Source organism: Pollachius pollachius (assembly GCF_949987615.1).
Source record: "Pollachius pollachius genome assembly, chromosome: 2".
NCBI lineage: Eukaryota > Metazoa > Chordata > Actinopteri > Gadiformes > Gadidae > Pollachius > Pollachius pollachius.
The window spans coordinates 13,809,088-13,823,366 of NC_136935.1; the positions used below are offsets into that span (position 1 = coordinate 13,809,088).

Sequence of the window (14,279 nt, forward strand, 5' to 3'; positions counted from 1 at the left end):
GTACTGTTGAGAACTGTTGTCGTACGTACTCAAGTGTTGCACACCTCTAAAATAGATCAAAGGATGCAGATATATGCAAATGTTTTTAATTTCGCCTTACAATCTGAGATGGAGCACATGTTATGTCCCTGATTTCCTCCACTAGTGTATTCATAGTAATATATACAACTACTATATATCTATACTATTAATAACACTCTACGTTACCATATAAGTAAGGGATTTATCACATCTATCAACCCTCCACTTATCAACATATGCAATACATATAAAGCCAATTAACAAAGGTCATGCATCCTTTGTTTTGAAAATAATGACCGATTTCAAATGTGTGTTCTGAGATGTATTGTTCCGTGTTGTTAAATGTAAAACATGTGAATGAGCAGCGTTTGAGTCTGCTGCTGGGGGACCGCCGCACCTTTTTAGCCATGACAATGGAAGGCCTCTCAATGGGGGTCCTCCTGGCCATCTCCAGCAGCAGTCTCTTCAGCTTGCGAGGCATCGCCAGCTTCTGATTGGCCGACAGGCTGAACTTGGCGGTGGCCCACAGAATAGCCGCCACCCCGTAGACACAGGCCTGAGCCGCCACGGAGAGATCAGGAGAACAGAGCATGATTACCGATGTCCTTAAACTGGGAAAAGGCTGAATGCTGAAAGAGGAGAGTGGTATAGGCCGCTAGAAACGACATGCCTTCTCAGTCATGATCCCATGGTCTTGAAATTCTGGGGCGAGATAAAATGCATCACAGGAACCTAGAAGAAAGAAACACTAAATTATCAGTGAATTACTTTTTTTTTATTAGGTTTGTAATGTTGCAGCCAAAAAACGAGATTTAATGACAGTGTAGGTAATTTAACAGAGTGGAGCATTGCTGATGAGGTTGTGATGAGCCAACGGGATTGGGTTAAGAGGTAAAAGGACTGAATGGATCACACACTGGATGCCAGTTGGCAGAGAGGTAGTATGGTTCACCAATACAATACAGGATCAATCTTCATTGAAACGGCTGATGAATCATCGATTTGTATGCCATGAAGGCACAAATCAATATATATTAAGACAATCTGAGCAAAATCAGGGCAAAAGTCATGATATGTTAGAGAGAAAAACACTTACCAACGTTTTTGGGCTTTAAGAACAGCACTTCTCCCTCACAGCCCACGTAAACTGTGTCCAAACATAAGTATGCTGATATAGAAAGAAGTGAACATGATTTATGCAATCATTATTTAATCATGGGCAATTTGTTCATTATCTCTCTAATGAACCAATAACAAAGAAGTGGAAGCATGCAAATAACAATGTAAATGAAATAAATAAATACGGGCTCATTGACCCTGAGCGTCAGTCGACACTGCGGCAGCATAATAATAAAAACAGAGGCAACTACCTAAATAAAATAATAATACGGAAATCCTAATAAATACAGACATGCATTTTAAAATAGTGTTGCTTTGGTGTTTGATTTTACCTGGGAAGTCGATGTAGGTCTGGAGCGTGGTCAGGCAAGTGTAGCACAGAGCCCACAGCTCATTGACCCTGAGTCTGCGTCCACAGCGCGGTAGCAGCTCCCTCAGAGAGATCCACTGGTGGGGAAACGCGAGCACACAAACAAGATCAATACAAGAAGAAAAACACACAAAACAAATGAGTTCAAAATAACATTGGATCTATTTCATGCTAAGATTGTGCATCCGTTCTAATATCTACCGTGCAACAATAAAATACCAGGACACTGAAATGGGATCTTCTGAAAAACCGAACTGTAAACCCTAAACTCGGGCTAGCAAAACAGGAGTCTGACGGACCTCATCTTGGGTTTCCTCATTCAGACACAGCATGCTCTTGGTCATGTGGTTGTTAGGAGCGTAGAGAAGGCACCCTAGCGATCCTCCGTCGTCGACATCACCGGGGCTGCATTCCGTCCGGCGACCCGGCACGGGTGACCCCTCGCCCCCGCGGTCGCGCTTCCCCTCGCCCCCACCGCCGTTAGCCATCGCCACGTCGCTACGGCACGTACACTCCCCCGCGCCGTTCTCGCTACCCTCTGGCGGCCGCCGCCTGTCCGTCGAGGGGTCCGCTGCGTACTCCCGGGACATGGGGTAGCACTCGCAGGACTGGCCCCGGTCCAGCGGCCTCCGGCGGCGGGCCGCACCGCTCCAGGCCGCCCCGCACCCCGGGGCCTCGTCCTCGTCCGGCCCGATCTCTGTCAGGTCCGACACGGGCACGCTGATGTCCCCGTGGGCGGCCGGCGCCAGCGAGGATGGGGGGTTGTTGGAGTCCGGCACGGAGCAGGACCGGTTCAGGACCCCCCGGCTGGAGCGCCCCTGCTGCGGCGGGGGCCCGGACCACCGGGCCATCGGGGCGCCCGTTGGCCCGGTGGTCGGCGTTAGGCCGGCGCTGTCGTCCTCCATGTCGGCCGCCCAGAGGTACGGGTCCCAGGGGTCTTCGCACGCCCGCCACCGCCGCCACGGCGACGATGGCGGACGGCTGATGCCGTCCGCTGCGTTGTTGACGTCGCTGTCGCCCTCGGAGACGGGGCTCTGGAACGGACATCTGGTCTCGGCGTGCTGCCACCGCGCCTCCCAGGAGTCGTCGTTGGCACCTGTAGCGGCACGCACACACACACACACACACACACACGCACACGCACACGCACACACACACACACACACACACACACACATACACATCCATACACACACGAGCCACACACACAAACACAGACACATACACACACACACACACAGACACACGCGCACACACTAACACAGTCATGAAGGCTCTACAACTGCATAGCAGCGGTCACCATGGTTACGTGGTGTGTGAGTTCCGTGGGCTGACCGTTGAAGTTGGACACGGACTCTAAGGAGAGGACACGGCGTCCCACAGAGGACAGCTTGCGACACACAGCGGAGGAGGAGTTGGGAGCCAGCTTCTGCTCGGCCTGGTCCAGGATGTCCTACAGGGGGAGAACACAAACAGAGACAACATCCTAATTCAGCTGATTATGGGAGAACTCAGATAATACAACACTGGTTTTCTTGCTGAATGCCGCAAAAGCAAAGTGTAAATGAGGAAAATGTTTCTCATTAGTTGTATTCTCTAAGCACTTTGGTGGGAAAAAAAACTGCCAGGCTATAAGAAACTATTTTGGAGGAAAATAAAACAATGCTTTGCATATGATCGTCAATTCTCTTGAGTCACCGTCTGCTGCCTACATTAAGAGGATTAACCACATCCTTGAAATCGACCTCCTTTGTTGTCAGTCCAAAAAGCCCCTTTTAAAACCAAGGGACCATTGTTGGACCAAGACCATGTTTACATTATGCCATTGTGCAGCCAAACACATTTTGTTTTATGTTCAATCACATACTCTTTTCTCCAAATTGTTTATATTAAAAACAACATGAAAACAGACAACAAGTGAGCAAACAAATTCTAAATTGCCTCCAAGAGCCCTCTTAGTTGCCCTGACATCTTATTTCCACTTGGTGGTGCAAGAGATCAATAGCTAGGAGCAGCTCAGCAGTTAGAGCAAGTTGTCTGGTGGCAACTGGTGGGTTGCTGATTTGATCTTTAGCTCCTCCTGCCAGAACTGCCCTCGATCAAGAAACCAAACTCCTAACTTACTTTGAGCTGAGGTGAATACTGAAAGACATTCAGCTCTGCTCAGTCCCATATATAGCTGTGCCCCATTTGTGTACACCATCCCGTTTAAAAGAAGAATGTTACATGGGCGGAGCTAGTAAGAGCGTACCTGTGGGCGTGGCCTGTCGCCAGGAAGCTCCGCCTGCATCAGCTCCAACATTCGGAGAGCCTCCGCCCCCAGCTCCACCTGCAACTCCGGCTCGATGACAAAGTCCAGCGCCGCGGAGAGCGTGGACCCCAGCGAGAACACGTGACCCTGTTGGGGAGAGGGGCTCTGGTCAAACGGACAAAACCAGGAAGTCCGATGTCCTGTCCTAACCCCTTTTCCTTCCCCTCGACGTCATGAGGTCAAGGAAAGAATACGTTAGAACTTAGAAAAAGACAACCACGGGTGCTATCTCAATCTGACTGCCCTTACTCTAGGCTTCGTCATTGTGCGATGATGGATGTTATGGTCATGGGTCTGCCATGTTGAACAATGTACCGAAGATGGACCACTACAGGAAAACGGTGCCTCACTTTAAATGTGTCTGCTGCAAGGGAATTGGCATTATTTTCTTTCCTTTGGTAGAGGATGGTCCAGTCAACCCTATGTTAAAGGTGATAAGAAGTGAATCATTGAATCACCTTTCTTTAGCATTTACACAGACAGCTCATATCAAAGCTGCCACTGTGATACTTCCGGGGTCATTTCAGTCACTTAGCCCTTCCTGGACAAAAAAGACTATTCAGCCACACACAGAAAGACACAGATTACACAGACTATTAGAGACAGAGATTAGAACAACATGTCACCGATAAAACCTTAATGTCCGCAGCCTGACTGTTGGCTTGAACCCTGACTAGGACGCCAGCCTGACCCGATCATGCTCAAGAATGAGGCATTCAAGAAACATCACTGTAACTTTCTTAAGATGAAAAACCTTCTGCTAAATGAATTGTAATTGTAATAATGAAACATCACAACTCAAAAGAAGCTAAGCATTCACAACAGTGTTCGAGCTCACATCACCTGTATTCCTTAATAGATATAAATGGCATTCTGCCGCGGTTTTAAAATAACAGCTCGATGGATCACACCAGCGGAGGTGGAGGAACACAGTGTTCCAGGCACTAGCCTCTGATTCCAACCCCATTCAGCCTGTTTTCACTTTACAGCTCATCTCAGTCTGATGGCACTCGTAAGCATTTAATGATTCAAATTAAAAGGGAATTATGCAAAAACAATTTCCACAAACAGTTCCGTTATCACCGCATCTTTTCCCTAATCTTGATCTATTTTCCACATTTTCTTTTTTCCCCCCGGAACCCAAATGAGGCAATTGTACTTCATTGTATTTCATAGACATTTAGTTAGCTAAGCCCCAATGATTTTAGTTTAAACGCTAATTTGCGAGGCTATGCAGCAGTCAATAAAGCTTTTATCTGGCTCTGGCTAGCAGATATAACAGACGCCCCGACATCCGTCAGCACGCACGCCGTTGCTATCCCGCAGGCTCATCACACAAATCACCAAGCCGCGCTGCGTCCCGCTGGAGACCCTAATCCACTAGCTAATCTTGATTTCACAAGCTTTCATAGGCGCCGGCCGCGGGCGCTGCAGACACTTGAAATGCTGTCTTATCATTCCGGCCACGTGAATGGGGGAGAGAAACAAAACAATAGTCTGAGGAATTGAAAAGAAAAGCCATCTGACAAAAAAACACATAACCTCATCAGATAGACATGTCTCCATTTTGGTGCTGTAATTGTCACGTTGTGGACGTTGATGACAGGGCTTCTTGTTTAGTTTGGGTTTGTGGACTTCATGTGTATATTCATGTATAGCTTTTCGGCCTTGAGGTGGGTTTTGGGCAAGAGTTCACATGGCAGGCCCCATGGCCAAAACCACTATACTGCTGGTATGGGATACGGATATAGCTAGGTAAACAGCTGGGGGAAGCTAGCCTTCAGCTGCTGTGATGCCCTAGGTTTGAGGCTCTATATCTGCTTTATCCCAATTGAATAACCAACTGTATATAAAGAGCCATAACTAGAAGGAGTGTAAGGGGCGTGGTCATCGGTGGATACATCATTAAATCTTGCACATGTTCTCAATTAATCCCATAAAAGCCTTGCTCCTTTCTAGTTGGGCAGGCTGACCTTTGAATAGTAACACCGATTTCACTACAACGGGATCCATCAGCAGCACACACACCCACCCATGCACACACACACACACACACACACACACACACACACACGCAAACACACACACACACACACACACACACACACACACACACACACACACACACACACACAGATACACACAAACACACTAATTGCTACAATCCATTTGGAGCAATTGGTGCATGAATTTCAGACAGACTACTACTCTCACCTATAATCAGCCTATAATTCACCGGGAGGTTTTGATAGCCAAGCATTTTCATCCGAAGATAATTGGTCATTACGGCGCTGCTCACCTCAAATGTACTGCCTGTGTGGTCAAACTCTGGCGGTACAAATGAGCCTTCCACGTCATCTGCAGAGAAAGAAAAAAATCACTTCTTATATCAACCCTACACCACCCATGCGAAAAACTATGCAACCTGCAAGTCATTACTCGTAAGGAATTCAATTACATCGCACAAGTTAATGAACACAAACTGCATACATTACCTGCTCATGTAACAAACGCATGTTTCTTTCAGCTCTATCCCTTATTCATGACCTGACTTCTTCCATGTCCTACAAAAGCTACTTTGTACTCATTCTGAGTGTGGCTCGGCCCCCCCCACCCTACCTGTGGGTCACACCACCCACTGTGTGGCACTGTGGAGCGGCACTGCTCTCACACCACCCAGAGGTTCAGGCACAAGGGCGCCGCATAATTCACTGATCAAAGGAGAACAAAGCCTCCCCAATGGACGCCCGTGATACAGGCGCGTCGTGTCGCTGCTCTGTGACAGGAGGCAAACCAGCTGCAAAGGTGCAACTCCCATACTAAAGAAAATACCAAAAAACACTAACGCCAGCCACCCGCCTCCACGACACATCAGAACCCCCCCCATCATCTGCATAATACATGTCTCTGAGATCATTTCCAGACAAACTCAGCAACCTCACTGCTGCGTTCTGCATGGTCCATGAAGCCATTGTTTCTATAGTGGGGGATTGTTGGGCTCAACCATACACAAACACACACACAGGCAGGAGATACATTATATAGACATTGCAGATACACTGTTTTCTGAAGCATACTCGGTAGATCGACCGAGATCGAGTGTAGATCGAGTGTGTGAGAGCGTGAGAAAGAGAGAGAGAAAGAGAGGGGGGAGAGAGAGCGATCAAGAGAAAAAGAGAAAAACAGATAGAGGAATAGAGAAACAAAGTTCCTTTTTTCCATTGAAACACACTAGGTAGACAGAGTGTGAGAGAGTGAGAGTTTGAGAGAGAGTGAGAGGGGAGAGAGAGAGAGAGTGAGCGAGATAGAAATAGATTAGAGAAAAGAGAGCGAGCACGAGGGAGATTGAGAGTGGGAGAAAGAGAGAGTGATAAAAAGTGAGTGAGAGGAATAGTGAGTGAGCGCTAGAGAGAGGGAGAGTGAGGTGGGCGGGAGAAGAAGCTGGGAAGAGATGAAAGACACAAAGTGGGTCATGACAGATTTGGGTTTGTCTACTGGATTTATGGTGTCCTTTCCTAGTTGTGGGAGAACTCACCTCTCCCCCCTCTCCTCTACAATCCTCTCCTCTCACCCCTCTCCACCTCTCTCCAGTTCTATACACTGCTCATCTATAAAATCCTCTCCTAACTCCTCTCTGTTGAAGTTAGAAGGTGCTAGTTATTTTAATCTTTGTTTATTTCAGCTTCAAATTGAGTCTAACATCAGTAATTTTGCGTGGCTTATATTTTTCAGTCGGTTATTTCTTAATCATACAGCGATTTGGCATCAGATTAGCGTTATTAAACTAAATAGACTGATTGGTTTATGGAATTCATATTACAAGGGACATTACACTTATTGTCTCCATATATTTGAACAATTGCATTTAAATGTGTAGGTCATTGGTGAATGACACCGTTTTAGTATTGCAGCAATAATGGTACAAATAGTCATTATCTTTACTCTACAATATTTCCCTTGAAAGTAGAAATGAAGCACTAACTAGCCACCAGCCATTGTGGCGGTGGCTGTTTATAATAGACCTATTTGATGCCCTCCGGATAATATAATTGGCCAGTTACTGCTCCCAAGCAGCCCTACAGAGTGGCTAATACACAGATGAAGAGCACTATACATGTAATAGAGGGTATCGGAGCAAGGCTTTTGTTCCACAAAGATTGTACATGATTATAATATACTTAATCTCCTCTCCCACATCGGTGTGTCCATTCGTGCTCTTGTGTGTGTGTGTGTGTGTGTGTGTGTGTGTGTGTGTGTGCGTGCGCGGGCCAGTCTTTGAATGATCAATACACCAATCGGGCTGAATTGCAAAGCGGGGCTGAGTTAGCATAGATGACAGCGTTCTCCTCCGCTCAGCATAAAGAAAACAGACGGCGGCGAAGGATGGAGCGGAGTACTGACGCTCCATGTTTACTCGCCAGGGCTTTTATTTGCTCAGTGTGAACCCCGCAGCAGGAGGCCGCTACACAATCCAATGAGGCGTGACCACAGTTTGCACTTCAAAGAGGCGGTCAAGCTTATTAAGAGGAGACACTATCAATCACATCTCTCCCTGTCTCTTTCTCTCTCTCTCTCTCTCTCTCTCTCTCTCTCTCTCTCTCTCTCACTCTCTCTCTCTCTCTCTCTCTCTCTCTCTCTCTCTCTCTCTCTCTCTAAAAGGGAAGGACTAATAGTGCTGATAACTCAATATTCATGTTTATTACTTTTCTGGAGCCCAGAAGTGATATGCAATTACAATCATCGGCAACATATTAATTGACTGTGTAAATCTCATGCAACGATGTGAACTTTGAAAGATTATATATTTTGTTATATGACATGCTCTGTTTAATTGGGGAGCAGCCAACTTGAAGTAATGACATTGTGTATCAATGATTACCGTAACAGTAAATTACTGAAAATAGCCAAGCACTAATGTCAACACAGAACAACTTATCAACTGCCAAGTTGTGATAAAGCACATGTGTGTGTGTATGTATATGTCTGTATGTGTGTGTGGGAGAATGTTTGCATTTGTACGTATGTGTGTGTGTGTGTGTGTGTGTGTGTGCGTGTGTGTGTGTGGGGGTGTGTGTGTGTGTGTGTGTGTGTGTGTGAGTGTGTGAGTGTGTGCGAGTGTGAAAGCCTGAATGTTTATTTAATTCTGAACCCAGGATGAATGTACTGATAGTTGACTAGCATGGACCATGTTGCCATGACAACAATCCCCATGGCAGCCTTGACACTGTTGAACTCAGTTATGCTCATCAATTGTTGCAGTTTGGCACGAATACATTGCATGCTATGTACCCATGTGTGTGTGTGTGTGTGTGTATGTGTGTGTGTGTGTGTGTGTGTGTGTGTGTGTGTGTGTGTGTGTGTGTGTGTGTGTGTGTGTGTGTGTGTGTGTGTGTGTATGTGTGTCTGTCTGCATGTGTGTATGCATGCCTTTGTGTGTGTGTGTGTCGTGTGTCTGTGTGTTTAAATGTGTGCATGAATGTGTGTGTATGAGTGTGTTTCAATATGTGTGTTAGAATCTGTGTGTGCGTTTAAATATGTGTGAAGAATGTGTGTGTGTTTGTGTGTGTGTGTGTGTGTGTGTGTGTGTATGTGTGTGTGTGTGTGTGTGTGTGTGTGTGTGTGTGTGTGTGTGTGTGTGTGTGCTTGTGTCTGTGTAGAGGATTGACACCAAATAAGAGTTTTGAAGAAGATAAGATGAAACCATATTGGTAATGGGCTTGGCAAACTAATCAATCAACAGATGGAATGAGCATATTTTACTATTTTTGCCAACTCAAACATTTATTTTTGTACCATTGGTTACTAGCAGGTATAATTGGGGATCCTGGAGAAAGTAGAACATAGTAAAGTAACACATGGAAATCGACAGTTAATGTAATCAGTAAAGGGAAAGGTTTAAATTGATTGCCTTTTAAAGGTCACACAAGATTACAGGAGAATGAAGCCCTTATTTAATTTAATTAAATGTAATGTAATGTAACTTAAATAAATTACATTTCATTGCATCTGTGTACATTTTATTACATCTAAGTTAATTGAATTTCATTAAAGATAATTTACAGTAATGCTAATGTTTCCGACAGCTTTCAAATCAAGCAATCAAGCATTTAATCCTGACTTGTTGCTGCTAGTGCATGAAAATATAAAGATTTGGAGATTCACCTTCTTTGGCAAATCAGCTTTAAAGGTCACTCCCTCTCAAAAGCCTCCTCTCACATTCCTGTCACCGCCTACTAGTTCCCCTCTTTTAAACATCATTGACACTGTCATTCTCCTCTTATGTAATATCTCAAAGGCATTTACTTGCTAAACGGGACAGAAATTATATTCTCTCTGACTTATGAGTTTGCATCGTAATTAATAACATGCCCATTTCCCATGAATCATTTGCACCTTTTTCAAGCTAGCAAGTCATTCAATTGAAATATAACCATTTTCAACAGGAGAAAGTAATACAAACCCACTCTAAGCATAGACAAATTACAGGGAATTACCAAACGTGGCGTATCCGGGCTTTTTTTAGAGGGGATAGGGCTACACCCCCAGCATAACACAGGGGGTGTGTGTGGGGGGGGGGGGGGGGGGGGGGGCACCAACAGACCACAACACCCAGCCTTTCCAGAATGGTGCAGAGAATGTTGAAAACAATCTTTTATTTGTGTGCCAGATTTAGCAGGGGTGACGGTGGCATGTGCCCCCCGAGGCAGCCCTGTGGACACAGCCAGATAACAGAGCAGAGACCACTGTTTGAGTGGGAAGGTTGTGCAAACAACAGAGGTTATGGTACAACAAGAGGGTGCTGACAGAGAGAGGGAGAAAGAGGGAGGGAGAGGAAGGGAGGGAGAGGAAGGGAGAGGGAGGGAGAGAGGAAGAGAGCAAGAGAAAGAGTAAGAGAGAGAGCGAGAGAGAGATAGCGAGAGAGAGAGTAAGAGAGAGAGATAGCAAGAGAGAGAGAGTAAGAGAGAGAGATAGCAAGAGAGAGAGAGAGAGAGATAGCGAGAGAGAGAGAGTAAGAGAGAGAGAGAGAGTAAGAGAGAGAGAGGGAGTAAGAGAGAGTGAGAGAGTGCGAGGGAGAGAGAGCGCCTCACCGCTGAGCTGCTCCATGAAGCACACGTTTCCGTGGGCGTTGAATGCCAGCGTGTCGGGCGTGATGCACAGGCTGTGGAAGAGCTGGGTGGGCTGGATGCTCCGCAAGGCCAACACACACTCGCCACTCATGGCCCACACTTCCTCCTCCGTCAGACAGCTGTCCCGCAGGCAGAGGATGTCGGCCAGAGAGACGTTCTCCTGTCGAAGAGATGCAGAAGGGGACGTAGGGGGATGAAGATGAGGACAAACACACACGTGAAAAAACATGCATGGGATAATTGGCCACTGCCAAATTTGACTTTTTGCATCACTTGGTGATACTGCGTCCCTGCTTAACCACCTCTAACTAACTCACTTTTATCGTTATCTAAGCGCACAGGCATTAACATGGGTTGATACAGATACATAAATGGATTCTATCTTCTTATTCAGCGTTAATGTTCACCAGTTATTTCACGCTCGAAATGATGGGATACATTTGTATATGAATAGTGTGAAAATGCACACATACACACACACGCACACACGCACACACACACACACACACACACACACACACACACACACACACACACACACACACACACACACACACACACACACACACACACACACACACACGTTTGCACAGTGCTCACTGCTTGGTTCTGCTGGTGAGTCAACACTCCCACATAAACCCACAATCTCTGCTGTGACCCAGCGCTACCGAGTGGCCACGCCCCCTTTGCCAAGCAGCCCTCTTCCTGATCTCACACATTCCAGTCAGCATCCACACAGACAGCCTCTTCTTCTTCTTCTTCTTCTTCTTCTTCTTCTTCTTCTTCTTCTTCTTCTTCTTCTTCTTCTTCTTCTTCTTCTTCTTCTCCTTCTTCTTCTCCTGTTCAGTGTGTTTGATGCGAGGGAGGTTGGACGAAAGGGGGGAGGGAGAGGGAGGGAGGGGGGAGAGGAGGGGGCTCCCTGGAGACAGGACCTTAGTTGTGCGAAAGGGAATTCGGAGATTCCAATACATGTGCGTGTTTCACATAGCATGAATATTTGCTCTGTTTCTGTTTTCTAAATATGGTTGATGAAGGGGACGAGGCTGATTATGTCATTATGTACGTTGCTTAGCACTGAAGGTTAATATGAAAAGAGGCAATGTTTTTTTCCCGTTTTGCTCTGTCTTCTGTTTAACGATAAAGCAAGTGGACTCTTCATTTTGGTGCCTCTCTATTCTTGCATGCACACAAAAAACCAAACTAAGACATTCATTTTGCCATGCTGTTGCTTGGTTAGGTGAATCCCTTCCAATTTAAATGCCTATTGTGATTTTGAATCCGGCTATGTGTTACGTTGTATTTAATTTAAGTGTAAGAAAGGTGTTATGAAGGTATTTTACAAAATCAATAACATTGTTTTTTGGACAATTATGAAAAGTCGAAGGATGTGAAGTGTTTCTACATTGCGTTTGCGTGTGCTGCACAGAGAGTGAGATCCTGTTAGTAGTGCCATCTCCGGGTGATGTTGACCAATGTCTTGGTCGATGACATGTTTGGGTTCAGCCCTCCATGACCTCACTACTGAGCATCATTCCTAATCGCTGTGAATTGGTGCTACTAAACACTATCTCTGAATGTCTTTCGCAGTGTCTTTTAGAAGACAGCGATTATTCGCTGACGGAAGACCGAAAGTGTCTTCCTTAAACCCCACTGACAAACAGGTGGGTGTCCTACTCATCTCAATGAATCACATGCAGAAAGTATGACACGATTGCCAAAACAACATGTCTTGTGGGTATATTCATTCACAGACTAACAAACTGCACTGTTGGGGTTGAGGAGAAGAGGAGAACCTCAGGGGCAACACATGGAAGAAAAACTGGGTTGCTCTGACAGAAATGTCTACATCCGGGTAGACATATGTGTCTCTACCATGTACGCATGGTGGTGTGTCTCTCAGCGAGTCACGGCTTGGAGCAGCTTGAAAACAGAGAACGCCTCCTCCGGTATACGGGAGCCATATAGGCTAAGGCCCAATTACAGGGCAGGAATCTGCCACTTTAAGCAGCAGCAGTAGCAGCACTAGCACCAAGGACCATAAATAGGCAACCTCCCTTGAGGTTGTTGTGGAGCTACAGAAAGTAAGGGGTTCTCTCCTGCTCTATCGCTCTCCCTCCCTCTCATCCTTTTTCTACTCCATATGTGCAATATGCTGTCCTACATAAGTCTCTCCTCTTAACCCCTGGGGTTCTGATGAGGCAAAGACGCTGCATCGATGCTCCGTTGTCCCACTGAGGCATTCTAGGTAATGGGTATGCAGGAAGTGAGAGAGGAACAGGCGTTTGGATGAGAGACACTAGAAGACACTATCTAACTGAAAAGTGTGTCAGCAGCTTTCTGTTCGTTTTCGTTTTTAATATTGTTGCACTTGGAAGTGTCTGATGAAAGAGGTTGCTCATAGTTTGTATTCAACAAACAAACTAGGTTTGGTTTGATTGTCAGAATAAATACTTCTACCAACTCGCTCTTTAGTCATATGTTTATATTCGGCCTACCAATACTTTGTTTAAGCCTTTGCTTGGCCGTAAAGGGAATTGTGTGGTGTACTAACATCATGCTAAATAACATGTTTCTAATTTTGTATGATTGCATTATTTTTTCTATCTACATTTTCTATTCATATATTGTGTTTATTCATTTCGATGATTCAGTTTCTTCCAAAAGAGTTATCAATTATTAAAACTAGAAAACGATCTGGTAATAATTTGAAGGAAAAATATTATGAAAAAATGCATTCCAAACTGTGCATCGCATCTTTCAGCTTTTTCTACGAATAAACTAATAACACATACGAACATACGAGAACATCAGCAATCAACATCACCAATCAGGAAGTTCAGTTCACGCATGCATCGGATAGGCTGTACGAAGTGGTGCAGCAAAGATTCAGAAATCAACAGAAGAGTGTTACCTCGTCTTCAAGGAGTGGAGGAAGATGTTCCAGTTCACTGAAGCACTCTCTTCCATCTCTCCCCAAGTATCTCACCGTATGATCAAATGTCTCCATTGTGTCTATCCTATCGTTCAAGGATGAAACCAAGTCTAACAGTTAGTACAAAACATTCAGACTTGTACTCAGTTTCCACAGTGTGTCATCTAACAGCCTAGTACCACCAACAACGTAGACTAGGGAGCCGAAGAAGAATTGAACTGTACCAAAAAAAAGAAAAAGGACACTTTTTTCCGATGGTTTCTTCTGGTCCGAGTCCGAGCGGATAACGCTTTGCAGCATTCCGCTACTCGATGCGGTATGAAGTCACTGCGCCTCGGCGCGGGACACCGCAGCCCAAGACAAACCCGGATTCCTCTCATACAACACGGGGACGCTGAG

At 45.6% G+C, this 14,279-nt stretch overlaps 1 protein-coding gene across 1 annotated transcript in view; it reads right to left on the bottom strand.

Moving 5' to 3' along the window:
- Positions 1-13,955, bottom strand: part of kndc1 (kinase non-catalytic C-lobe domain containing 1) — a gene marked incomplete at both ends in the record, with an annotated part of 31,628 nt that extends 17,673 nt beyond the window's left edge. The window contains 10 exon segments of the mRNA XM_079730818.1: positions 419-676; positions 680-753; positions 1,118-1,189; positions 1,473-1,587; positions 1,810-2,606; positions 2,846-2,963; positions 3,762-3,908; positions 6,121-6,179; positions 10,910-11,108; positions 13,860-13,955. Of these exon segments, the coding sequence (XP_079586944.1) occupies positions 419-676; positions 680-753; positions 1,118-1,189; positions 1,473-1,587; positions 1,810-2,606; positions 2,846-2,963; positions 3,762-3,908; positions 6,121-6,179; positions 10,910-11,108; positions 13,860-13,955 (1,935 nt within the window).
- Between the last annotated feature and the right edge of the window lie 324 nt (positions 13,956-14,279).